The sequence below is a fragment of the Leopardus geoffroyi genome, chromosome C2, assembly GCF_018350155.1.
Source record: "Leopardus geoffroyi isolate Oge1 chromosome C2, O.geoffroyi_Oge1_pat1.0, whole genome shotgun sequence".
Taxonomy (NCBI): Eukaryota; Metazoa; Chordata; class Mammalia; order Carnivora; family Felidae; genus Leopardus; species Leopardus geoffroyi.
This window is the reverse complement of record NC_059333.1, coordinates 100,091,804-100,117,125: the sequence shown is the minus strand read 5'-3', so window position 1 is coordinate 100,117,125 and position 25,322 is coordinate 100,091,804. Positions and strand designations below refer to the sequence as shown.

Here is a 25,322-nt window from a genome sequence, read left to right as displayed (position 1 = left end):
ATGCATAGAGAAGAAACCAGACTTCTTTGGTGAGGTAAGTAAGTTTTGTGTTAGGTGTGTATGGCTATTGGTGTTAAAATTCACCTCTAATATAACTATGCCACTTCTATTGCTTTATTATCTCATTGATTGGTAACTCTAATGGTGAGATTTTGGACCAAGGATAAGACAGAACAAGGTAAGCTGAACTCATGCAAGCTATGGCCTAATTGAGGAATTCCTTCCTTTTCTCCTTCCTTCTTTCCTTCCTTCCTTCCTTCCTTCCTGCCTTCCTGCCTTCTGCCTTCCTGCCTTCCTGCCTTCCTAACCTCCTTCCTTCCTTGTTCCTTCCTTTTCTTTCTTTCTTTTCAGGAAAATTGTAATTTTAGATGTTGTTCACATTGGGATATAGAATTAGATTTGTGGCTTGGCCATATAAAAGTTTTACTTTTTCTATGCCCTACAACCTGTAATGCCCTTCCTGCATTTTGATTGACAACATCCTTCACAAAGTATTTGACAATATAATTGGTCTGTTATGAGTCTCTTCAATAAATTTATAAGTAAAATATTTTACAATTACAGTAGCTGTTGTCAATGGTATGTCAAAGTGACTATTGTGTTTCATCAGAATTGGTCCTAATATAAGTTATATTGTCTATTATATAATTTCATAATATTTTTATAATTGTATATTAATACACAATAAATATGTATTAACAAAATATACATTTCACATTAGTGTCTAATGCATAATTAGATGGCCATAATATGACCACCATGCACTCTTCTTTTCTAACACTGATCTTCCATGACTTACCATGCATGGGGTTACATCCCAGTAAACCCATTTTAAGTTGAAAATATCATAAGTCAAAAATGTATTTAAAACACTTAATTTATTGAAGTTCATAGCTTAGTCTAGGTCATCTTAAATGTGCTCAGAACATTTACATTGGCCTACAGTTGACTATAATTGTCTAACAGAAAGCTTATTTTTTGTGTGTATTTATTTATTTATTTTGAGAGGGGAGGGGGAGGAACAGGGGAGGGGCACAGAGAGGAAGAGAGAGAATCCCAAGCAAGCCCTGTGCCACCAGCACAGATCCCGATGTGGAGCTCAAACCCATGAGACCATGACCTGAGCCGAAATCAAGAGTCCGTCAATGACTGAGCCACCCATGCACTCCATAACAGAAAGCTTATTTTATAATAAAGTGTTGAATATCTCATGTATTTATTGAATACTGTACTGCAAGTGAAAAACAGAATGACTGGGTACAGAATTTTTGTAAATGTTCACCCTCCTGATTGTGGGGCTGACTGGGACCTGCGGGTCGCTGCCACTGTCCAGCGTCACAAAAGAGCATTGTACAGATACTGCTAGCCTGGGAAAATATATCAAAATCCAAAATTTGAGGTACAGTTTCTCCTTAATTCCTATTGGTTTCGTACCATTGTAAAGTCAAAATATTGTAAGTCAAACCATCATAAGTAGGGGATTGTCTGTATTCCAAACCTCCTGTTTTTCTCCTATCTTGGGACTGTTCAGGGAATTCTTCAATGTGACCACCTGCTAGACATGAATAGAATAGTCCTGTATGTGTGTATGTGTGTACCTACCTGTGTGTGTGTGTATTTTAAAATCTGGTGTTCACTTTGTTCTTTAATAGTCTCAAGTTTCTACCGAGATTGTATTGATAAATAGCATTGCTGGTTTACATTTACATTAAGTATGTTTGGTTTAAAAATACATATGCCTTATTTTTCTTACAATCCTCATTTAAAAATTTTTTAAATGTTTATTTTTGAGAGAGACAGAGAAAGAGTGTGAGTGGTACTGGGGCAGAGAGAGAGGGAGACACAGAATCCAAAGCAGGCTCCAGGCTCTGAGCTGCCAGCACAGAGCCCGACAAGGAGCTCGAACTCACGATCCATGTGATCATGACCCGAGCCAAAGTTGGACACTTAACCAACTGAGACACCCAAGCTCCGCTCTTACCATCCTCATTTTAAAACGAACTCTTTGTAAAGAGAATACTTTTGCTCAATTCAGTAACGCTACAGGCACAACAAGAATTTTACTAGCTGATGAGTCTGTCCTCTTTCTTTAGCAATGTCAGGAAGGTCCCATTTATTTGAATATTCTGGTAAAAATGTCATAGCTGCAACTATGTTAAGATTTATCCATGAAATTTAATTTCTGATTGGTCAGAAACTAATTACCTTGCCTTCATGCTAATAATGTTCAGCAGCCAACTTACTTGAGAAACAAAATCAGTTATAATGGTATTTTTTTAAGGTATGTGACTTGTTACCTTAATCCTTATACGTATTACATGGATACCAAACCATAAATGATGATAAATTTGCAATAAACCTTATAATGCAAAATCTTGTGGAGAGTTCCACACCACAAGAAGTAATAATGTTTTCACTTAAATAATTGATCAAGCTGAGTCTTGTGATACTGGTTGGAATAATTCCAGTTGTTCAGTTGTGACCTTAGACATAATTTTCCCTCATACTTTTGAAAAATGTACCTTAAAATTTTACCAGAATTAGGTGATAACCTCCATGGCTTTGTGAATTTATGCTAATATCTCCCCATACTCTGCTTCTGGGAAGGGTTTATGCCATTTTGAGGTTTTAATACTTCTGTACTGTTAGTATCTGAGACAATCAAAACTTTTTTCATCTATGAGCCTGCTGAAATGTAAATCTGCAAGATCTATTCAGAAGTATTAGTTTCCATTATTTTATGCAGAAGTTTCTCCCTTGGCTTGGGGTCCCTGGATTAAAATACTGCACTGAAACTGCCTTTTAAATGGCATTCATAGTAAGAGAAATTGTATAGACGCTGCTACACAGTGTTTTCTCCAAAAGCCTTAACCTAACTTCCGGCAATGGTGCTAGACACAGTGGATTCATAATAGTTTATTTACAGAGCAAACACGAAGGAGTTTATGTGCTGGTTGACTCTCCTTGTTGCATTTAGGTAAAAGTTTCAGAGTAAGTCAAGGCTGTGTCAATAAAATTCAAGAACAAATCAATTGATTGTCCAAGGTAGGACAAAGTGATCCACGTGATCTTTTCAGATGACTGGAGCATGTCATTTAAGGCAGGTTACAGGTATTCTATAAATGTAATCATGTTTTCCTAATTATTGGTCTCATCAAGAGTATCTTTAAAGGGTCTTTAATGATGTTGAACAGGCATCATTTCATTTCATATCTCAGAGGGTTCTACATCAAAAGGAGGCTCAAATGATTCAGAAAAACATAATAGATCCTGGAAGAATGGCACCCAAAACAAAGATGGTGGTGTGGAATGAAATGCCTGCTCATTCACCTATTATTTGTGGTATTTTTTTTTCCTTCCTTCCTTTCCTTTCCTTCCTTCCTTCCATCACAGGATGAAGGAAGAACTATAAAGCAAAAATATCCATTTACAGCAGCACTGAAGTGATTATCAAAACTGACTTGACTTGTATAACTCCCTCTAACCAGCAGAAGATGATAAGGTAGCCTGAACTCTGAATGACCTTGAGTGAGGATGGCAAAACCACACTGTCTCTAACTATGAACATCCTTATGGCCAATGAACAATGGGACATGCTTTAATCAACAGTCTACAGATCTACGAACTCACTTTGTCCTATCCTGGGTGTCAGTTTTCAATGCTTAATTAACACAATCAACTTGCACTGCCCTTTTCTGGAACTTAAAGTCTCTGACTTCTCCTGTTTACTGAACTACTCGATTAATTTATTCATGGATGTCTTTAGTTGCCATGCCAGTTAGTAAATGCAGTTTTGTAATTTTTTAAATTATAATAATACTATCATTTGTCTATAGAAAGTACAACAATTTCTTTCCTGAAATTAAACAATTTCCTTTTGATAATCCTAATATTTCTGGGTCCAGGCAAGAATTCTCCTAACCCAGATGCTTAACTGACTGAGCCACTTAGGTGCCCCTCAAGACCTAGATCATTGTAAAAAGATACCTTTTTTTTTTTTTTTTTTTTAAATTTTTTTTTTTAACGTTTATTTATTTTTGAGACAGAGAGAGACAGAGCATGAACGGGGGAGGGGCAGAGAGAGAGGGAGACACAGAATCGGAAGCAGGCTCCAGGCTCTGAGCCATCAGCCCAGAGCCCGACGCGGGGCTCGAACTCACGGACCGCGAGATCGTGACCTGAGCTGAAGTCGGACGCTTAACCGACTGAGCCACCCAGGCGCCCCAAAGATACCTTTTTTTATGAGTGGCCATAAACATATATATGCAACTAAAAATAGAATACAGGTATTTTTTGAGAGAAAAAATTCTTAAGGTTATTCAGGAAAGAGAGTTTGAAGCTACAAATCATTTTAATATGCATAAAATTAATTGTCAAACTTTGTATTGTGAAATTTAATTAAACATATTCTAGCCATTTGGGTTTTGAAATGCTAGATATAATACTAAGTGAAAGATGTGAGGAATCGATATTATCCTTCTGGCATTTTTGTTTCAGCAGTATAATAGCTTTCTTACATGGTGTGTAAGAGAGCTAGTGATATTTTTACCTTGATCTATAGGAAAATGAACATTCTATAAAGGGTAAATCTATTAATTAGAGACCTGCACAGCTTTCTTTCTTGCTAGTATAATCATTAAATTGATTTTTCCAGTCCGTCATGTAATTGTTCCAGCGATAGAATCCTGCTCTCCATTCTCGTTCTGCTTCATCAATATTTCCTGTAAAACATGGAATAAGTTGTATTAATCTAAATTTTAATCTGTTTACATTAATTGAAAAATAATTTTGATTATAGATGCTATTTTCTCCAAGTACACTGTGCAGTAATTTTTTACTTTTCATTATTTATTATCAGCTTCTTTCGCTACCTGAAAAGCTTTAATAAAATTTTATACTTGACATGGAAATGCAAATAATATATATGTGTAAATTGAATATATCATAAAAATGTGAACATGAATTGATATATTATGTCAAATTATATTACATAACATATATTTAGTTTCTAAGAAGATATAGAGATGTTATCTTTTTTTGAACCCCTCTGCATAACAGAAATCTCATTTAATGCATTTCACTTATATATGATACAACAGACTATTATTTCTGATGAAAATATTTATATATATTCATTAATGCATAAGGGTAACTTTGTAATTGACATTCCATGAAGATTTTATACTCACCCTATATGAGTTATTTTAATTCCAAACAATGCCTACTCATTGAAAGCAGCTTATTGAAACTACTACATGAAAGCAGTTTATTAATTGCTCTACAAATTAGAAAGATGACTAAGAAAATCTCTGCTCTTCAGTAGCTTGCAAAGTGTATGCATGTGTCAGGAGAAAGGAGTGTTTATGTCAGAAATAATGTGAGGCAATGAACCAAAAACAGTCTATGTGTACTACAGGCACCTTGAAACCTTGATTTATTTGAAAATCTATTACATTAAAGAATAAAGTTTGTGAGCAATAGAAACTCTTGAACACAAACTTCTGAAATTATGTATATATGTTCCTAATATTAAAAATTTTTAATGTTTATTTATTTTTGAGAGAGAGAGAGAGAGAGAAGGAGTGTGAGTGGGTGAGGAGCAGAGAGAGACGGAGACACAGAATCTGAAGCAGGCTCAAGGCTCAGAGCTGTCAACACAGAGCCTGATGTGGGGCTCAAACTCATGAACCTTGAGATATGACCTGAGCCAAAGTCAGATGCCTAACCTACTGAGCCACCCAGAAGCCCCTCCTAATATTAATATATATGATAAAGCTAGAAGATGGTTTAAGTTATTTAAATCTATAAGTATTTTATACATTTGTTGTTTTACTTTTTAAACTCTTAGAATGCTGTGCTATAGTCATTGAATTAAAAACAGCATTTTGAGTTATTTCAGTTACCTTGAGAATAAAGACTGACAGTGTTTTAATTATATACTTTTCAGTTAGGAATTTTTGAAATTAATTATAACTTTGTAAGATATTAATTTGGAGAAGGCAGTTCATATGATCTCACTACATTATACATGAAAATGTGTCTTTGTTTCATTCATACTGTTAACAATGGAGCACATTCAGTGATTTATTTTTAGTTTATATGAAAATCAAAATATTTAAAACATTTACACAGCTATTAAAATATCCCCTGTAATTTAAGATATATTTAAGTTTGAAATGTTCATAATGCTTGGACTTTGGATAAATATTTGAGAATATATACAAAAATTTCCCATTTTAAAAATGGCTTTTAAAAGGTCAATGACTGTAATTATTTTGTGAATAATAGAACTTTTCTAAAAAAACATTAGATGTGAAAGACATTAAATATCATGCCAAATGATCCACTCCTATGATATTTTTTATAATTAAATGCTGTTTTAAGTGTTATGCAAAATAAGGGCTCTAAAGTTCAGACAGAACAAAATTTTTGTTATAAGAAATAAATGAAAAAAAAAGAAATAAATGTTTGGTAATCTAGCACTTACACCATGAATTTTAATACTCAGAAAAAAAGTCTTAGATTTAATTTTTTTTCTTGTACATAGAATGATGCCAAATCCATTAATTCATATAAATGTAAACTTATTTCCTTATGTATCATAATCAAACACTATACTTTGTTTTTTAGTGCACAAATGCATTGTAAACCTTAATAATTTTTTTCTTTAATAATACTGAACATTGACTGAGACAATAAATATGAAACATTTGATTTTTTTCTAATACAACTCAGAAGAACTGAATACACCTTAGTAAAAAGATAACAAAAATTTTGAATCCATGACATAAATCAAACCAAAATTAGTTCTTTTTCTTCCTCTTACTTCTCCTCTTCCTCCAAACTGGAATACTACTTAAGTGGCTATAGATTGATTATCTGTGAGATATAGATCTATCATCTTGTAGTTAACAAGGCACTATAATGTGAAATAAAATACATTATTTAGGCTTTGGACTGATGTGGGTTAAATTCCAGCTTGACCACTTATTATATTTCTGACATAGAAAGAATTCTTAACTTTTCAAATTAGTTTTCCAACTGTAAATGGGGTTGGTGTTCACTATTGTGCAGTGTTACTGTGAAGGATAAATCAGCTGGTATGTACATTATAAAATCAAGCTCGATATAGCTATTGGGAGCTCCAAAAATGAATTTACTGCCCTATTACAAAAATTTATTCTTAACTTTGCTCTTTATTGAATTCATGTACAGCTAGATCAATACCAGTAGTTCATAAATATATTGACACAACTTTTTCAGGACTTTCATGCTCTTTGATTTGTCCACATTGTTGTCTCACTTGGAAAAAGAAAGAGTCAGGCTTTCTTCCTTACAGAAAGAGTAATACTAATAAAGCTACTTTTTGTCTTGCCAATTAAAAAAGAGTGAGCATATTTCACCAGAGTGGAGTCTATTTAATCAAGTTGAAGGAGGTAAGAAAGAATACAGGAGAGGTGAGTTGACTCAAAATTATAAATGGAGGTAAAGTTAGAAGAAAAGATTAAAATGGATATTGAATTGTTCTGATCATTATAATAAAAAAAAAAGTGATTCATGTACTTTGAGATTTCATTGAAAATCTCTCTTGTCCCCATTACTTATTTTCCTATTTGTTAATTAATTACTAAAATTACCAAGGAATGCATAATTCTTTATGAGACAGATCAGAAACACATTTATTGTCCTGTTATAATTCTGAGTGTGGGATTAGAGTGAACTATATCTATACTAATACTACAGAGTGAATTACCATAAGCTCAGGCTAGGCTTTATGAAGACATCACTTACAGGCATACCTATTTTATTGCACTTTACTTTAATGTGCTTTGCAGATACTGCGTTTTTACAAATTGAAAGTTTATGACAACCTTGTATCAAGTTAGTCTATCCACACAATTTTCCCAACAGTATTTGCTCACTTCATGTCTCTATGTCATGTTTTGGTTCTTCTTGCAATAGTTCAAATTTTTCATTATTATTCTATTTGAATTGCTGCAATCTCATGATAAAACTGTAAAGGATGGGGAGTTGCTTCTTATGGATGAGCGGAGAAAGTCATTTCCTGAACTGGAATCTACTCCTGATGAAGATGCTGTGAAGATTGTTGAAATGACAACAAAGAATTTAGACATTACATAAATTTAGACATTACAAAGAATTTAGACATTACAAAATGATAAAGCAGCAGCAGGGTTTGAGAGGATTGACCCCAATTTTGAAAGTTCTACTGTGGGTCAAATGCTATCAAGTAGCTCAGATGATAGTGTTTTTAGCAATAAAGTATTTTTATTTCAATTTTTTAAATGTTTATTTATATTTGAGAAAGAGAGAGAGAGAGAGAGAGAGAGAGAGAGAGAGAGAGCACGCACACCAGCAGAGGAGGGGCAGAGAGAGAGGTGGAGACAGAATCCTGAAGTCAGACGCTTAACTAACTGAGCCACCCAGACACCCCGGCAATAAAGTATTTTTAAATTAAGATGTGTTCACTATTTTTTTAGACACAATGCTACTATGTCTGCTACTTAATGGACTTCAGTATAGTGTAAATATAACTTTTATATGCACTTGGAAACCAAAAAGTTCGTTGACTTGCTTTATTGTGATATTCACTTTATGGTGGTGGTCTGAAACCAAATGGCAATATCTTCTATGTATGTCTGTATTTTTAAAATGCAACAAAGGAAAACAACACTAGATCTAATGCTTTTCTTCATTGGGAAGATTTGAAGGTCAAAGTGGTTTTTCCTTTAGGTAAATTTACTCTTTCACTTTTAGTGAAAAATATTGGTATCTTATTGACATTGAATGGATCATTTCTCTACTTCCTTTTCTTTCTTTTTCAAACAATTATGAAGTACTATGCAGTTACATTTTGAGTGAAAATTGTTGATAACATCTGAAACAAATACTGCACATTTTATTTCTTGCAGGTGCATGCAATAATAGCACAGGCGTATGCTGAAGTAGTCTGAAAGTTAAGTGCTAGAATTCATGTGTTTAAACAAATCTTAAGGATCATTTTATTTGAGAACATTTATTGCTCAAAAGTAAACTACTGCTCAAGTGGTACTTATAAAGCTCATTGGGTTTCCATCTTGAGTGAGGTAAATATTTCTCCTTTTAAGAAATCCAGTTAGTGTTTTTTTTTTCCTTTATGTGTAGAACTGTTTTGTGTGTGTGTGTGTGTGTGTGTGTGTGTGTGTGCACGTGTGCATGTGTGTCTGTGTGTGCATTTAATAATATTGCCATAGAAACTTCAGCACAGGTCATCTGAATAACCCCAATTTTCAAAATATCAAAGACTGAAATGTATGAGGTTTTGCAACTTGAAATACACAAAATATGGTAAGAACATGTTTTCTTAATCTTTTTAATCCCCCTACATTATTTATTTATAAAACCTAAAAACATGTAACTTCAAACTGGTTTTATTTAAATGTAAAAAAGTTGTTGATTATTAATGAAGACATTGATTTTACAACAATCATATCATGCATTTACTTTAAATTTTATAAAATATATTGAATATAACTTTTTGGGGAGAATTATCTGAAAAATGCTGAAGTATAAAATTGTGTTTTTTAAAGACACTTTGGAACTATTCCAAAGCACCGTACAAACCCAGAGCAAGGTATGGTATTTCCAAACAGCTCAATGTTGCTCAACTAGGGAGTGGTTCAGCACTGGATAGGAAGGAGTGGCAGCTAGCCAAAAACTTAACAGTTTGTTTATTCAACCTGCTTTATGACAATTCACTATTTAAAGATAGAGATTTTGAAGTACATCTTCAAAAATTGTTGATACTGAAGTTTTATTTTGTCAACAAATAAATTACAATAGGCTGCACAAGCTCAAACCAGAACAAGTCAATTTGGCTTATAATAAGTTAGTCATTGAAAATCCTCCCCACTCCCCTTTCATTGTCCCTCAAGTACAACCTTCTCATTTAAAAATATTTTAAGTAAAGATTAAGAATGTGCCATCTGTGATATGTTAAATGGTACCTCTTTTGGTCTCTTGGCAGTTTAAACATGTTACCTCATTGTTATTCACACCCGGAGGACACAAGGGCAGCACTGTAGGTTTGCCAAGGGATGCAGAAACCCATCTCTGGATATATATTATGTCACAGAACATTTGGTAATACACAGAGCACGGGTATATCAGAAACATTTCCCAAACAGATGGAGTACATAATTATAATTTTGGTGAGTAATGTCTGATAATTAAAACACATATTAAACAATCAAATATAGCTCTGAGATGCCCATATTTGCCTGAAACTAACCCCCAACCTCTCTAAACATTAAACCAAAACAGCTACTATATTGCGGTATCTAACACAGCCTGAAAATTGCAGAGTATTATGATGAACAGAGTGGTAAAGTCTAAAGGAATGGGGCAGCAATATGTCTGATGGTTGAAAGTCAATTACTTTTACTTGAAAAATAAAGACCTGAGGAGTCACATGGGTTAGAAACAGCTGGGCGTTTTAAAACCAGCAAGTGAGTGAGATACACATGTCATTTTCCTCACAGAAGAGGCGATCATTCAAGCTGATTGCTCGAGTTGATTTAAATATTTTCTTACTAATGAATTTTGAAATAACATAATAATATGAACCAGTTTTCCTAGCACTTCCTTGTATAAGCTTATGGAATCCTTTCTTAAAGATTAGTTAACTAAATTATTGTCTGTTTACTGTATTATGGAATACATGTATGTGTTCAAGATAAATATCTCTAACCTCAGAATATTTAGAAATGTTTGGAGTCTGCTTTTAAACATTTAATTCTGGAGGGTTTTTTTTCCCCCCTTAGAAATCAAGAGTTCTGTTTATCAATAAATTTGTTTTTACCTCTCTTTGAGTATAAATTATATTTCATTCTATATTTTATTATATTTTTAGTTCTATATTGCTTACTTTATATATTTATTCATTTATCCATTAATTAGTTACACATAGACTAACTAATGTGTTAGCAAGCAGTGCCCTATTTTAGTTCCACTACCACGTTTTATGTTCCTCTACGGGAGAATTTCTATTTTAGTTTTCTTTACTACTAAAGTGCTACTCATATAGTAAGACCTCAAAACACATCTAAACTTGCTGGAAGAAAGTTGTTAAAATTATCTACTCACTGGAATCAAGTAATTGTAAAATCACAAGTTAATACCATCACTGTGCCTTGGATAGTCTACCTTTTCTCCCTTTTACATAATCCACAATCAATTACTTGACCAACTACTAAAAAGCACATACCTGTCATTTCCAAGACTTTGGGAAAAAATAGTGTCCAGAATCGGCATTGTTGAGCACGTAGTTTAGTGTATACTTTTGGTGACTCTGCATTCAAGGTTAAATATTTTTGATCGGTGCTTCTGAAGGCAGGCCATCGTGGGCTGTTGTTCTGGGTTCCATTTGGATTTCTAAAAAATTAAAGAGACACAGTATAGTTCTACTAAAATCATTGTTAGAATATTGTTCTCAAAAACCAACAAGAGCTTTTAAAAAGTCAGAAAAAATGTGGATTTGTTTTGATGAAGTCAAGTAAAAATGAACTGGGTAGAATGTTTTCAGTAACTTGAAGCATTAAATTAGTTAAAAGTGTAGGAATTAAAATTTAAAGAAAAACTTTTTCCATGCATTTTGGCTTAACATACATGGAAGAAAAAAAATTTTTTCTATTTCAGGAATGCTAATGTTTTCTTCACACTTAAACAAGCTTGAAGGGTCAGTATTCTTTTTGTTTCCTTTTATTCCTTTACCTCAGATCCAATCTTTTCACAATGAAGATTAATACCATTTTCTCAATATCTTGCATCTATGTTGTTCTATTTGTTCCTGTCATTACTGTCTGAGTTTGTGACTGATCACACATCTTATTATGCAATAACTTCATTACTATAGGAAACTGCCTTCAGTCTCACTTTTAAAGATAAAGGTTCATTTATTTCTTTTGAGAGAGAGAGCGGGGGGAGAGGCAGAGAAAGAGGGAGACAGAGAATCCCAAGTAGGTTTTGCACTGTCAGTGTAGAGTCCCTGATGAGGGATTCAAACCCATGAACGCTGAGATCATGACCTGAGCCAAAATCAACAGTCAAATGCTTAACTGACTGAACCACCAAGGTGCCCCAGTCTCACTTTTAAGTTGATCTTACATTCTTATAGATCTGCTCACTGATTAAAAATTGTTTCAGTGATTCACTGTGGGTTCAGATAAATTTAATTAATATGGTGCCACCCATATTTCCAAGTTTATTTTCAGATAGTCTCTGCATAAGGCAACCAACAGGAATTAGGGACAGTTCCTTAGTAATTCCCTCCTCTATTTCACTTCCTTGCCCTTGTCACAGCTACTCTGCTTGGAATCCCTTCATTTCCTAATAGCATGGGTCTAGGTCAATTCCAATTCTCTTTTTTATATTCTCTTTTTGTGCTGATATTTCCTATATCTTTCATTGTGATTTTTAAATCAATAACACTTGTCCCTATTTTTTAGAAAAAAATTTTAAATGTTTTTTAACATTCATTTTTAAGAGACAGAGCATGAGTGGGGGAGGGGCAGAGAGAGAGGGAGACACAGAATCTGAAGCAGGCTCCAGGCTCTGAGCTGTCAGCACAGAGCCCAATGCAGGGCTCAAACCCATGAACCATGAGGTCATGACCTGAGCTGAAGTGGGGCATTCAACGGAATGAGCCACACAGGCACCCCTCTATTTTTTAGAAATTTATAGTTTGGGGTTTATTTGCACCTTTGTAGCACTCAATAATATGTTCTTACCTAGATCACACAAACACAAATTCAAAGAGTAAACATTTTGAGACTCCAAATAGCCACTGGTGAGTCCCTAGATTTCCCTTTAATGAACTTTTATGCTATGATTATGAATTAGACTCTGCTCTAAGATCTAGAAATACAAACAAATATGGGAAACATGTGCATATGTGCAAGGAAGAACATTCGTGAAAACAAAGAATCAATATATGGTAGCCTAAACCAAACATAAACAAAGGGACACAGATTGTCAGAAGAGGGAACAATCACTACATGTTTGCAAGAAAATTGCCTGAAGGAAGGAGATTCGAACTGACATAAGAAGAGCAAATAAAGAACTGATCCAGGAAGAGAAGTTGGAAAAACTAGAGAAGGGGAAAACAATTAACATAAGTATAAATAATGAGTGTTCATCTTAGGTCAAATAACAATGAAAAAACTAGTTTTCTTGGAATATAGGATAAAGGACATCCTATTAGAGTTACAGCTTTAGGATATCAGTGTTATTGCATTAACATCTGACAGCCTAGGAAAATGGTTTGAAGTACAACTGCAGGCATTTATTATTCTTAAGGGACTTTTGACTAAATGGCTTATTTTGAACATAACATTTTAGAAATACTGACCTGGAAGTTATCCAGAATAATCAAGAACCTATAGTCACAGGTATTTCTATCATAAACAGAAGACTAAAGTGATAAGGATAAGTAATTCATTCCTTTCTCCTAGAGTATACCTTAAGTAAAATTATGTAAGAAAAACTCTAGTTGAACTTTTCTAAAAATGCAATGCACAAATTTCTTTGTCATTCTAATAGTTCTGTAGATTGGTATGGATAGAAAGTTCGGAGTAGTGACAGCAGATACAAGGTTTTTTTTTTTGTTGTTGTTGTTTTGTTTTGTTTTCCAAAAGCCTGTGAACTCAGTAGATTTTGGAAAGAGAAGCAGGCATTCATTCAGCGTGGTTATCTACAGGCACATTTTGCCATCAAGAACTTGTATCGAATAAGCACCATAAATTCATATTTTATCATAAAAGTAGACATATTCAACCATGAATTCAGGAGCTTTGGAGATAAATAGCTTCTTGATAGACTAGTTGATTTTATGTAGGAATTGGATGGTTAAAAAGAATTATTAATAACCAGAGCTATTCAAGCTAAACCAATATCATAACAGGATTGAAACCTCCTGCTTTAGGGTATTATTTGAGAGAGGTCATGAAGAAAATTTCTCTGGATCACAGATGGCACACTTGTCTAGGTGAATTATGTAGTCTTTTTCCTTTCTTTTAAAGCTTTAGAAGCTAACAAGTACAGCTGCTGGAGGCTGGATATTAAACCAGGAGAACCATTGGTCTGATTCGGTACAGCAATTCTTATGTTCCTAAATTGCCCACTTTCCTTCTAATTCCACTCTAATTAACTCATGGCACGATTTTAACTGCTCATTCATTTCTGGCTGCTGCAAATGGTGACTTAAAGTGAGCTGACTCGTACTTGAGTTCAAGAGCAAAGCACTATTGGCACTGCCCGTGTTCATTTGACAAACTTTGTTCTATGAAATAACTCATGAAATTCCAAAGTGCAATTCAGAGATAATAAAATTCCTTTGCCTATGGATGCAGATATAGTTTTCAAAAAGTGATTGAAATAGCTATTGAAGCGATGGAGCATTTTACTGTATAATTTGAAGAAATCTTCGAAGAATTTAAAACTTAACAAGAGATATAATTCACTTTCTATCCGCATCAATTAAAGACTTTATGAAATACAACGTATTTTCCAGATACACAATTCTGAAACACTATATAAGTTTAGTCTCAAAACTATAAGATATATTTAAACATCTTGGCTTTGCTGTTTTTTAAAAATATTTCCTGTTCTTGTCACAAAATAGAGACTTCAAAGTGCTAATACCTAAATTTTTTTTTATAAAATAGAGAAATCTCTGCTCTGTTTTTACTATGAGATTTTTTCCCCCTACTTTGTGGTATACAGAAGCGGTCTAAATATCATTCATTACACTTTTCCTCTTATGTAGGTTTGAAAAGTTTTAAGACACAGCTTGTTTAACCAAAAAGGCAGAGTATTTTCCTAACATCTGTATTTCAGGAAATTACCTGCTTGTCATTGATATTTGAGCAAAGATTTGATGTCTTATTTTATGAATAGACTTATAAAAAAGACTTTAATTGACTCAGGATGCCTGATATGAAGAAAAAGTATGCATTCAGCTCTGTGCATCAAATTTTCTTGGGATTATAAATCCCAGGATTGCCTATCAATCTTAACATAAGAATTAAGATTCTTTTTGATTAAGAATTTTGAGACAATGGTATCTAAGAAAGCTATACAATGATTTTAAAGTGAATATATTTCTAGTAAGATAAAGCCATGATTAGTAGTTGTAAATTGAAAGGCCATCTGAAATATTCAACTCCTGTGAGAGGGCTACAGATGACACTGGATAATTTCTTAAATATGAAAATGTTTATAGATTTATATTCTATGTTAAGTAACACTTGAATAAAATTGTATATTAATTTAAAGAGTAGAAGGGCTATTAGAGAATCTGAATTTAGCAAAAAAAAAATCATCTATTCATTCAACAAATACTGAATGCATACGATTTCAGGTTTATTTAAGTCACAGAAAATCAACAAAGACAAAAATAAAAACTCTTGCCCCTTGCAGTATTCATTCTTTGAGGAAGATAGACAATAAACAAGATAAATAAGGAAAATACAATATGTTGGGTAGTAATAGTTCTAGAGAGGGGGCAGTGGTGAAGGAATATGCAATAATGAATTTGATTGCCCTTGGTTCATAGGTCCTATGAGGTAACCTCTGAATGTTTGGAATTTTGCACCATACCGAACTGTTTATGCTAACACGGCGACTCATGGTGGGCATCAATGGCTTTTGCTAAAGGCTTGACTCAGGGTGGGGCTGTTCACACTGATATCTTATGGAAGGAACCAGCCATTCCAGAAGGACCAACCATGTGATTAGAGGGTTGGGACTTTGAGCTAGGTAATATCAACCTGACCTCCAGGAAGAGGAAGAGAGCTGAAGATTGAGTTCAAACACAGTGGCTAATAATTTAATCAACTATGCCTATATAATGAAATTACAATAACACTCTGAACCTTAAGCTCAGGTGAGCTTCCTGGGCTTGTGATACTCCATGTACACATTGCCACAATTAATGCCATGAAGGTAATGCATCTATGAGGTCCCAGAAGCTTTGCCTTTGAAATCTTGTCAGTACCAGATCCTGTTTTATGTATCTCTTCTTTTGACTGGTTCTGATATATACCCTTTTATTATATAAAAACTGCAATTGTGAAGCGTCTTGGTGGCTCAGTCGGTTAAGTTTTCTACTCTTGATTCCGGCTCAGGTCATGATCTCACAGTTGGTGAAATTGAGTCCCTCATCTGCACTGACAGCACAAAGCCTGCTTGGGATTCTCTCTCTCTCTCTCTCTCTGCCCCTCCCCTGCTCTCTCTCAAAATAAATAAAGAAATCTTTTAACTTCTTTAATTTTTTTTTTCAACGTTTATTTATTTTTGGGACAGAGAGAGACAGAGCATGAACGGGGGAGGGGCAGTGAGAGAGGGAGACACAGAATCGGAAACAGGCTCCAGGCTCTGAGCCATCAGCCCAGAGCCCGACGCGGGGCTCAAACTCACAGACCGCGAGATCGTGACCTGGCTGAAGTCGGACGCTTAACCGACTGCGCCACCCAGGCGCCCCTAAAGAAATCTTTTAAAAAAAGATTGCTCTCTCTCTCTCTCTCTCTCTCTCAAATAAATATTGAAGAAAACAAAACTTCAGTTGTAATTATAGCACTCTCCTGAGTTCTGTGAGTCATTCTGGGGCATGATTAAATCTGAGGAAGTTCACAGAGACTTCAAATTTAGAGCCCACTATTCTGAAGTGAGGGTGGATCTGGTGGCTTTGAACTTGGAACTAGTGTCAGAAATCTTGGGCTAACTTGGAAGTCTGAAGGCCTGAGCCATTAACCTTGATTTGGCTACCTCAGGGTAGGGAAGCTGCAATATTTGATAGGAAAGGAACTTTTAAGTAAAGACTTGAAGAAGAAGAGGACTGAGATATGCAATTTTTTGGAGGAAGAACATTTCAACAGAAGGGCTAGAAAGCAAAGGCTACAAGACAGATAAGCATCTGGAGTTTTCCATGAAAAGTGAGTAAGAGAGTGGGGCTAGAGTAGAGCCAGCCAGGGAGGGAGTAGTCTGAGGGGAAGTTGGAGAGGTAACAGGAGACCACATTAATTAGTGAACTATAGGTTCTTGTAAGCTTTTTATGTCTACTCTCAGTGGGAGAAGTAATTGGAGGGTTTGCACAAAGAAGAGACAAGATCTCACTTATATTTTTCAAAAGATTATCTGGCTGGAATTCTGGGAATAGACTGCAGAGAATCCAAAGCCAGAATCAGAGAGAGCACCTAGGAGACCACTGTATAATTTAGGTGAGAGATGATGGTTGTTTGAACCAGGTAGGTGGTAGTAGAAGTTGAGAGAAGTGGTCATATCTTGAGTGTATTGAAGGTAGAGAGCACCCTTGCAATTTGCCAATGGAGTAGATATAGAGAGAAAGAGAGCAGTCAAGGATGACACCAAGGATTTTGGCCTGAAAAATTGGAAGGATGAATGGAGTTGCCATTACTGAGAGAGAAACTGCTGCAAGAAGAACATATTTGGAGGAAAATATTGAGAATTCAGCTCTCTGCATGTTAAATTTGAGATACAAATACAGAATGGAAGTAGACAGTTGGAATTTAGTGGCTAATCTTTATTTTACTGAGGGAATCTCTGTCTTACAAATGGATTCACAAGCTCTTGAAGGTACTATTCCCCAGGAACACCAATATTCTGACTCAGTTTCCAAATTTCAATGCAGAAATGACATTTAAAAATATACACCTTGCAATAAATGAATTCATAGGACACACAGCACCTGTCCCTTCCTATATTGTAGCTCCTTGGTCTAATGCTCCTCTTACCATCTTGTCAGTCAGGCCTTCCTTGATGACTCCATTAAAATGGCCACTCTTGATTTCCTCACACTTCAAAATTTACTTTTTAAGTTTTTATTTAAATTCTGGTTACTTAACATACAGTGTAATATTAGTTTCAGGAGTACAATATAGTGACTTAACACTCGCATACAACACTTGATCCTCATCACAGGAAGTGTATGCCTTAATCCTCATCACCTATTTTACCCATTCCCACACCCACCTCCCTTCTGGTAACCATCAGTTTGTTCTCTACAGTTAAGAGTCTGTTTCTTGATTCGCCTCTCTTTTCCCTCTTTGTTCGTTTGTTTTGTTTCTTAAATTCCACATATGAGTGAAATCCTATGGTATTTGTCTTTCTCTGACTTATTCCACTTTTCATAATACTCTCTAGCTACATCCATGTCATTGCAAATAGCAAGATTTCATTCTTTTTTATGGCTGAATAATTCTCAAAATTTATTTTAACTGCACATTTTCCTCTTTCCTCATTACAGAGTGCTATGGTCTGAATGTTTGCATGCTCTCAAAATAAGGTGATGGTCTTAGAAGCTGGAGCCTTTGGGAAGTGCTTCAGCCATAAAGGCAGGCTCTCATGAATGGGACTGGTGTCTTTATACAAAAGGTTTCATAGAGATCCTTTGCCCCTTCCACCATGTGAGGACACAACGAGAAGGAGCTGGCTATCAGTTAGGAAGAGGGTCTTCACCAGAAGCTGACCATGCTGGTAACTTAATCTTTGACTTCTAGTCTCCAAAAGTGTAAGCTGTTGTTTATAAGCTACCACATCTGTGGTATCTTGGTATCGCAAGAATGGGCTAAGACAGAGGGTAAGCTCCATGCAAACCATCATTTATTTACAACCTAAAACTGTGCTGAATCATAGTATTTAGGAAATAAATATGAAGAAAAAAATAAGAAACATCACAACATCATGGTAGTTTATCTCATTTGTCTTTAACTGTAGTAAATATTCACATTTAAAAACCACCACCACATGGGAAATTATATTTCAAAGATGACTTATATGACTATAAGAGTCTATGGGATAGTTTTAACATGTGCCTTACACGTAAACTATTTTTTACCATGACAGTTTAACATTTAAATAAACATAATTGATAACATAGCATAAATTTGTGCCTAGGAGATCTCATTTAAAAAGTGAGATGTGCAGATTTATTATTCTTAGAAAAAAATTAGGAACCAATTGAGCAAAACTGATCAAAAAGAAACTAAAAAGGAGATAATATCATGGTTAGTAGTGGTAGCAGAAAATGAAAAGTTTCACAAGTTGCTTCTATTTTGACATTTATGTAAAGAGCAAACAAAGCAATTTAACATAGTAAACAAATTTTCTCTTCATATATAAGTATATGATGATGAACATGAATTCATAATATAATCTGTTTTAGAAAAATATGAAGACAGGTAAAACAGTGATGCTAGTACATAGCAAGGGATAAATAAAATCCTGTTTCTCTCAAGATCATATTCTTTGCTTCATTTTGTATACAGGCAACTCCTTACGATAAATATAGACATTAAATACATTTTGAAGTAGTTTTATTCCTTCTAGAGACATTTTCTGTGACTATATTTATAAATTTGACAAAGTGCCATTATTGATTTCATTTAAGTGTGCTAAAAACTATTCAATCTTTAAAACTGACCAAACAATAGCTTTTTTAATTAAATTAATAGTAACATTTATTCTTTTAAAATTTTTTTTAACATTTATTTATTTTTGAGAGACAAAGAGAGGCAGAGCATAAGCAGGGGAGGGGGAGAGAGAGATACAGAATCCGAAGCAGGCTCCAGGCTCTGAGCTGTCAGCACAGAGCCCAACGCGGGGACGCGGGGCTCAAACTCACGAACTGAGAGACCATGACCTGAGCTGAAGTTGGACGCTCAATCAACTGAGCCACCCAGGTGCCCCAATTGTAGCATATATTCTTAATCATATAACCAACTAAATATCCACTGAATTCTCTTAAATCGACTTAGTATTAATTTGTGAATGCATTCCCAATAATTCAAACATACTGCCTCCATTTTAACCTATAAGGCTGTATCCTAGGTTGATCGATTAATTTTGTAGAACTTATACTGAACTTTATCGTTTCCTACAAGTTTCCAAGATGAATCTTTAAAGACAAATGGAATAATTTAAATAATTTTTCTTTGCATACAAACACACAAACATGCATATTTCTATGTATCTGACTCCTGACTCTGTGTGTGTGTGTGTGTGTGTGTGTGCGTGTATTCTGCAACTCGAATATTAGAGGTACCAAAAACAATTGAACAAATATCACTTATATACAAATGTAATTTATATCATACTATTGAAACTCACTGTAAAGTACCAGTACCAGATTATATAGATAACAACTATATTTTGAGCCTTAGAGTAAATAACATCTTACTTATTTTTGCATATTCAGCATGTATCATAAGCCTGCACAGAAACTATACATTCAATAAATCCTTGCTTTAATGAGAACTAAGTGACTAGCCTTCAGAACTTTGGATGTATTTTAGATGGATTTAATATCAGTTATAAAATATTAATTTTCACAGTATTAGAAGAGAGGAATTAACTCTATTCTCATGTGTTAAGATGACAAAAAGTCTTGTAAATAATACTCTTCTCAGGTTTAAAACTTGAAAACTCACATTAACTCTTTAAGTGTCTAAAGTAATAATGCATTTAATGTCCAAGTCCTACATCAGCTGATGAGGAGTCACAATATGCACGACTTTCTGAGTTTCTCATAAGCCCTGTTCACAAACTGAAACTCAGCTCTTTTCCAAGGTTCATTTTTGGCCTCATCTAGATTCACTGTAGTTTGTTAGGAAGGTTTTTATGGTCGTACTGTTCTCCCTTTGTAGGCAATAAGGGCAAAAATATTAGTTACTAAAGCAATATGTAGTGTGTAATAATGTAGTTGTGCATAGAGAGTTTTTTATAAATAGATTATTTGCAATTTAAATTATATTTAATGCAAATATCTAAACCTAGTTCACTTTTGTTGTTTGCTTCCTTCCATCTCTTGACATTTCCAGTGCAAACTGTGGAGATGAGAGAAGTAATTATGGACGAACAAGTCTCTAGATTCATTAGTTTGTTAAGTTTCCTCCTTACTCCAACAGGTTCGTTATTCTAGGCAAGAGTCTGGGTACCCAGAAGGGCAGGACTGTATTAGTACAACACAGAAGTTGACAGTAATTCACAAATTCTTTAACAATGACTTCTTGCATCTAAATCTACTGTGTGGATACAGTCCATGGTCAAGTCGGTTATTAAATGTTTATTATTTATCATTCCTAACTAGTGGATTGGAATACATTCTTAACCTCACAGAAAAATAGGAATACAGATATTTATGAGAGAAAGAGAGATCAGAGGAAGAGGAAAAGAAAAGAAGGGAAGAAAAGAGAAGAATCCTAAAGGCCATGTAAAAAACTGTATGATCCTGTTACCAAATTTGCTCAAAAGACAAACCATATCAATAGGCTAAACCACCTATGGAAGAAAAAAAGAGAGGGAGGTTTATTTTCACTCACCATTAATAAAAAGGAACAGATTACATTTCAGTTAAATAAATACCATTAGTTAAATGAGATATGTTTAGCTGCAGATCATCTTCTAACTTTGAGAATAATTAGTAACTGTAGTAACTGAAGGTAGGCAGCATATGGGCTGAGGTTTCAGCACTAGCAATAAGCAAAGGCCCATTATGATATAATATAGCTAGATATGTGCTATGAAAGTGGATGCCTGGTAAGAAAGAAACATCTAGTCTAAAGGATGATCATAAAAAGTAAAACTGTGGAATATTGAAGGTAAGGTAAGATTTTTTAAGTGTATTTACTTATTTTGAGAGAGAGAGAGAGACATAATAGGAGGGCTAGAAAAAGAAGGAGAGAATCCCAAGTGGGCTCTGGGCTGGCAGCACAAAGCCCCAGAAGGAACTCAAACCCACGAATTGTGAAATCATGACCTGAGCTGAAATCAAGAGTTGGACACTTAACTGACTGAGCCACCCAAAGTGCCCCATGAAGTGAGAGTTCTTCAGGAAACTTGTCTAAACAACAACTTCTTCTTCTTCTTCTTCTTCTTCTTCTTCTTCTTCTTCTTCTTCTTCTTCCTTCTTCCTTCTTCCTTCTTCCTTCTCCTTCTTTTTCCTTCTCCTCCCCCTCCTCCTCCCCCCTCGTCCTCTTCCCCCCCTCCTCCTCCTCCTCCTTCTTCTTCTTCTTCTTCCTTCTTCCTTCTTCCTTCTTCTTCCTTCTCCCTCTTCCTCCTTCTCCTCCCCCTCCTCCTCCTCTTTCTTCTTCCTTCTTCCATATTCTTCCTTCTTTCATCTTTCTTCTTCCTTCTTCTTCCTTCTCCCTCTTCTTCCCTCTCCTCCCCCTCCCCCCTCCTCCTCCTCCTCCTCCTCCTCCTTCTTCTTCCCCTTCTTTCTTTCTTCTTTCTTTCTTCTTTCTTCCTTCTTTCTTCCTCTTCTGCCTCTTTTTAACTAGTGCCTAACAGAGAACCTGGCACTGGTTATCAATGTTGCTGAACCCAATCATATTTAAGAAAAAAAGGGGGGGGGGGAGGAAAATGTTTCAAATACACACAAACATGTTTCTCCTTTTAATCCAAATCTAAGTCCTCCTACACATATTCACCTTTGCTGAGATGTAGTATTTTGTTTTCCCTAAATTTATAACTAAGAAGAAGTTACCCAACTTAAAACACATTTCTGTTTTGTAAGAACTTTTAAATCTTAATTACTATTTAAATGTGGCCACTGTACTTAACCCACTCTCCTAAATACTGCACTGCAATAGTTGGATAGAGTCATGCAAACAAGTTGATTTCCAAGACGAGTTCCCATTTAGCAATTGGTTTGCACTGCACATCTTCAGTTGTTTATCAGCTGAAAGAGCAAGAGGTTGCCAAACAAAAGATCTCTAAGAACTTTACTATCCTGGTAAAGTATGGTATGATGGATGACCAAAGCTTTCTTGGTCTGGTAAATTATTCTTTCTTCTCTCCTGTGCATTGTTTGGACAGAATGATTTGTTTAATTGTCTGGAGAGTTAAACAGGAATAGCAGGCAATGTTTGGCTCCTCCAGCTCTCCAGAAAATGAACTGGGTTGAACACTAGAGTGATTTATTTATTTATTTAGTGCTTTTTAAAGTTTTTATTTAAATTCCAATTAGTTAACATACAGTGCAGTATTAGTTTCAGGAGTAAAATATAGTGATTCAATACCTGCATACACCTGGTGCTTATCACAGCAAGTGCACTCCTTAATCCCGATCACCTATTTTTACCCATCCCCCACATACCTCCCCACTGGTAACCATCAGTTTGTTCTCTATAGTTAAGGTCTGTTTTACCTTCCCCTATCTCTTTTTTCCCTTTGTTTGCTTTGTTTTTAAAATTCCACATACAAATGAAATCATATGGTATTTGTCTTTCTCTGTCTGACTTCTTTCCCTTAGCATAATACTTTTTAGATCTATCCATGTCATTGCAAATGGCCAGATTTCATTTTTTATGACTAATATTCCATTGTGTATATATACCACTTCTTTATCCATTATCCGTTGATGGACACTTGGGCTGTTTCCATAATTTGGCTATCATAGATAATGCTCTATAAACATTGAGGTGCATGTATTCTTTTGAATTAGTATTTTTGTATTCTTTGGGTAAATACCTAGCAGTATTTACAATTGCTGGATAATAGGGTAGTTTTTTTGTGGGGGGAGGAGCATCTATATTGTTTTCCAGAGTGGCTGTACCTGTGCACATTCCCACCAACGGTGCGAAAGCTTTCCTCTTTCTCCACATCCATGCCAGCACCTGTTATTTCTTGTACTGTTGATTTTAGCCATTCTGACAGGTCTGAAGTAATATCTCATTGTAGTTTTGAATTGTATTTCCCTGATGATCAGTGATGTTGAGCACCTTTTCATGTGTCTGTTGGCCATCTGTATGTCTTCTTTGGAGAAATGTCTGTTCTTGTCTTCTGCCCATTTTTTAATTGGATTATTTGTGCTTTGGGTGTTGAATTTTAGAAGTTCTTTGTATATTTGTATAGTAACCCTTTATCACATAAATCATTTTCAAATATCTTCTCCCATTCCATAAGTTGCTTTTTAGTTTCATTTATCACTTCCGCTGCTGTGCAGAAGCTTAGAGAGAAGCAGAAACTTATTCTCCCTCCCTTCCTCCCTTTCTTCCTTCCTCCTTTCCTTCTTTTCTTTCTTCTTTTCTCTTTGTTAGCTTGGCAAGTGCATCCATATATCTTGCCTAATTTCCAAGTGTCCAAATGCATTATATTTGCATAATAATTTTGTTTCTAGTGGCAATAGATCAACCACTATCATTTGTATATGATCACATGAATTCCCAGAGACACTACAGTCCAAGGGTCTGTAGAAATTCCAGAAGCACTTTTACATAACAACACTAGAGCTCTTATTTTAATAAAAGGCAAACTTAACATTAATTATGGATAAGAAAATGATCCCAAACTGGAAACAAATTTGTTTCTCTTTTGAGTCTTCCAAATTCTATCAGTTTTGTACTTCATGTTGGTTTGCTGTAGTCTCTGCCATAAAGATAATGGCAGCAAGCCCACAGTTTCAGGAATAAGCCTAGGAAATGCCAAGAAAAAGTCCTGGAAACTTAGTTTTGTAGTAGCATATATATCTTAAAATAGTTTGATTTTAAGGGAACACTTGAACATTAGAAGAGACTTGGGAAATCAAATGCTCTAAGAAAATTATACAAAATCGCAATTATTGCAATTTTTTTTTCTTTAATGGGTAGTTTGAGCATATCACATAATTCTCCTTGAATTAAAAGTTATTTTCTTTATATCACTATTCACTGGAGGTCCCTATATTTGAGTAATCACTTCCATTAGACTGAAAAGCTCCATGAGAGCAGAGAACATGACTGTGTGCTCATTCCCATAGGAATATTAATGCATTTTACACACATTCATTTTAAAGAATGCATGAAATATCTATGTAGAATGTTTAGAATCATAATAGAATGTTTAATAGTAAACATTAATAAAGTATTTAACAAATGGGTCTTAGTCTTAATAAAACATTTAATAAGTGGAAAGTGTGATGAATAAGTAGATGACAACAGCAATGGTAAAGGTGATAACAGCACTGTCCTATAGCCACCAAAGCCACTCTGGCTGTTGCCTACAGGCTTTCCACAGTAGAATTCATATTACTTACTGGACATGTTTTCCCAATAAAGATGTGAGGTAGGTTTTATTAGGGAAATAGAGACATGGTGGAATTAATCACCTTGGAAACTATATGGCAAGGATCAAGTATATCTTCCTATAATGGCCATGTTCTTTCTGATCCATTATAGTTGGAAGTTCAACAAAAAAGTAAGGCTATTTTTGTTGGATGAAAGAAGAACCAAGAAATCAGTTCAGTGTATGTTAGATTTTCAACTTTTAAT

At 34.8% G+C, this 25,322-nt stretch overlaps 1 protein-coding gene across 2 annotated transcripts in view; it reads right to left on the bottom strand.

Moving 5' to 3' along the window:
* Window positions 1–4,332: 4,332 nt before the first annotated feature.
* The window catches only part of BCHE (butyrylcholinesterase), a 61,668-nt gene continuing 40,678 nt past the window's right edge, over window positions 4,333–25,322 (bottom strand). For both annotated transcript variants that reach the window (XM_045503060.1, XM_045503062.1), the window contains 2 exons: window positions 11,267–11,433; window positions 4,333–4,721 (listed from right to left, as the gene is read on the bottom strand). In XM_045503060.1, the coding sequence (XP_045359016.1) occupies window positions 4,597–4,721; window positions 11,267–11,433 (292 nt within the window). In that variant the 3' untranslated portion in view covers window positions 4,333–4,596. The remainder of the gene's footprint in view (window positions 4,722–11,266; window positions 11,434–25,322) is intronic.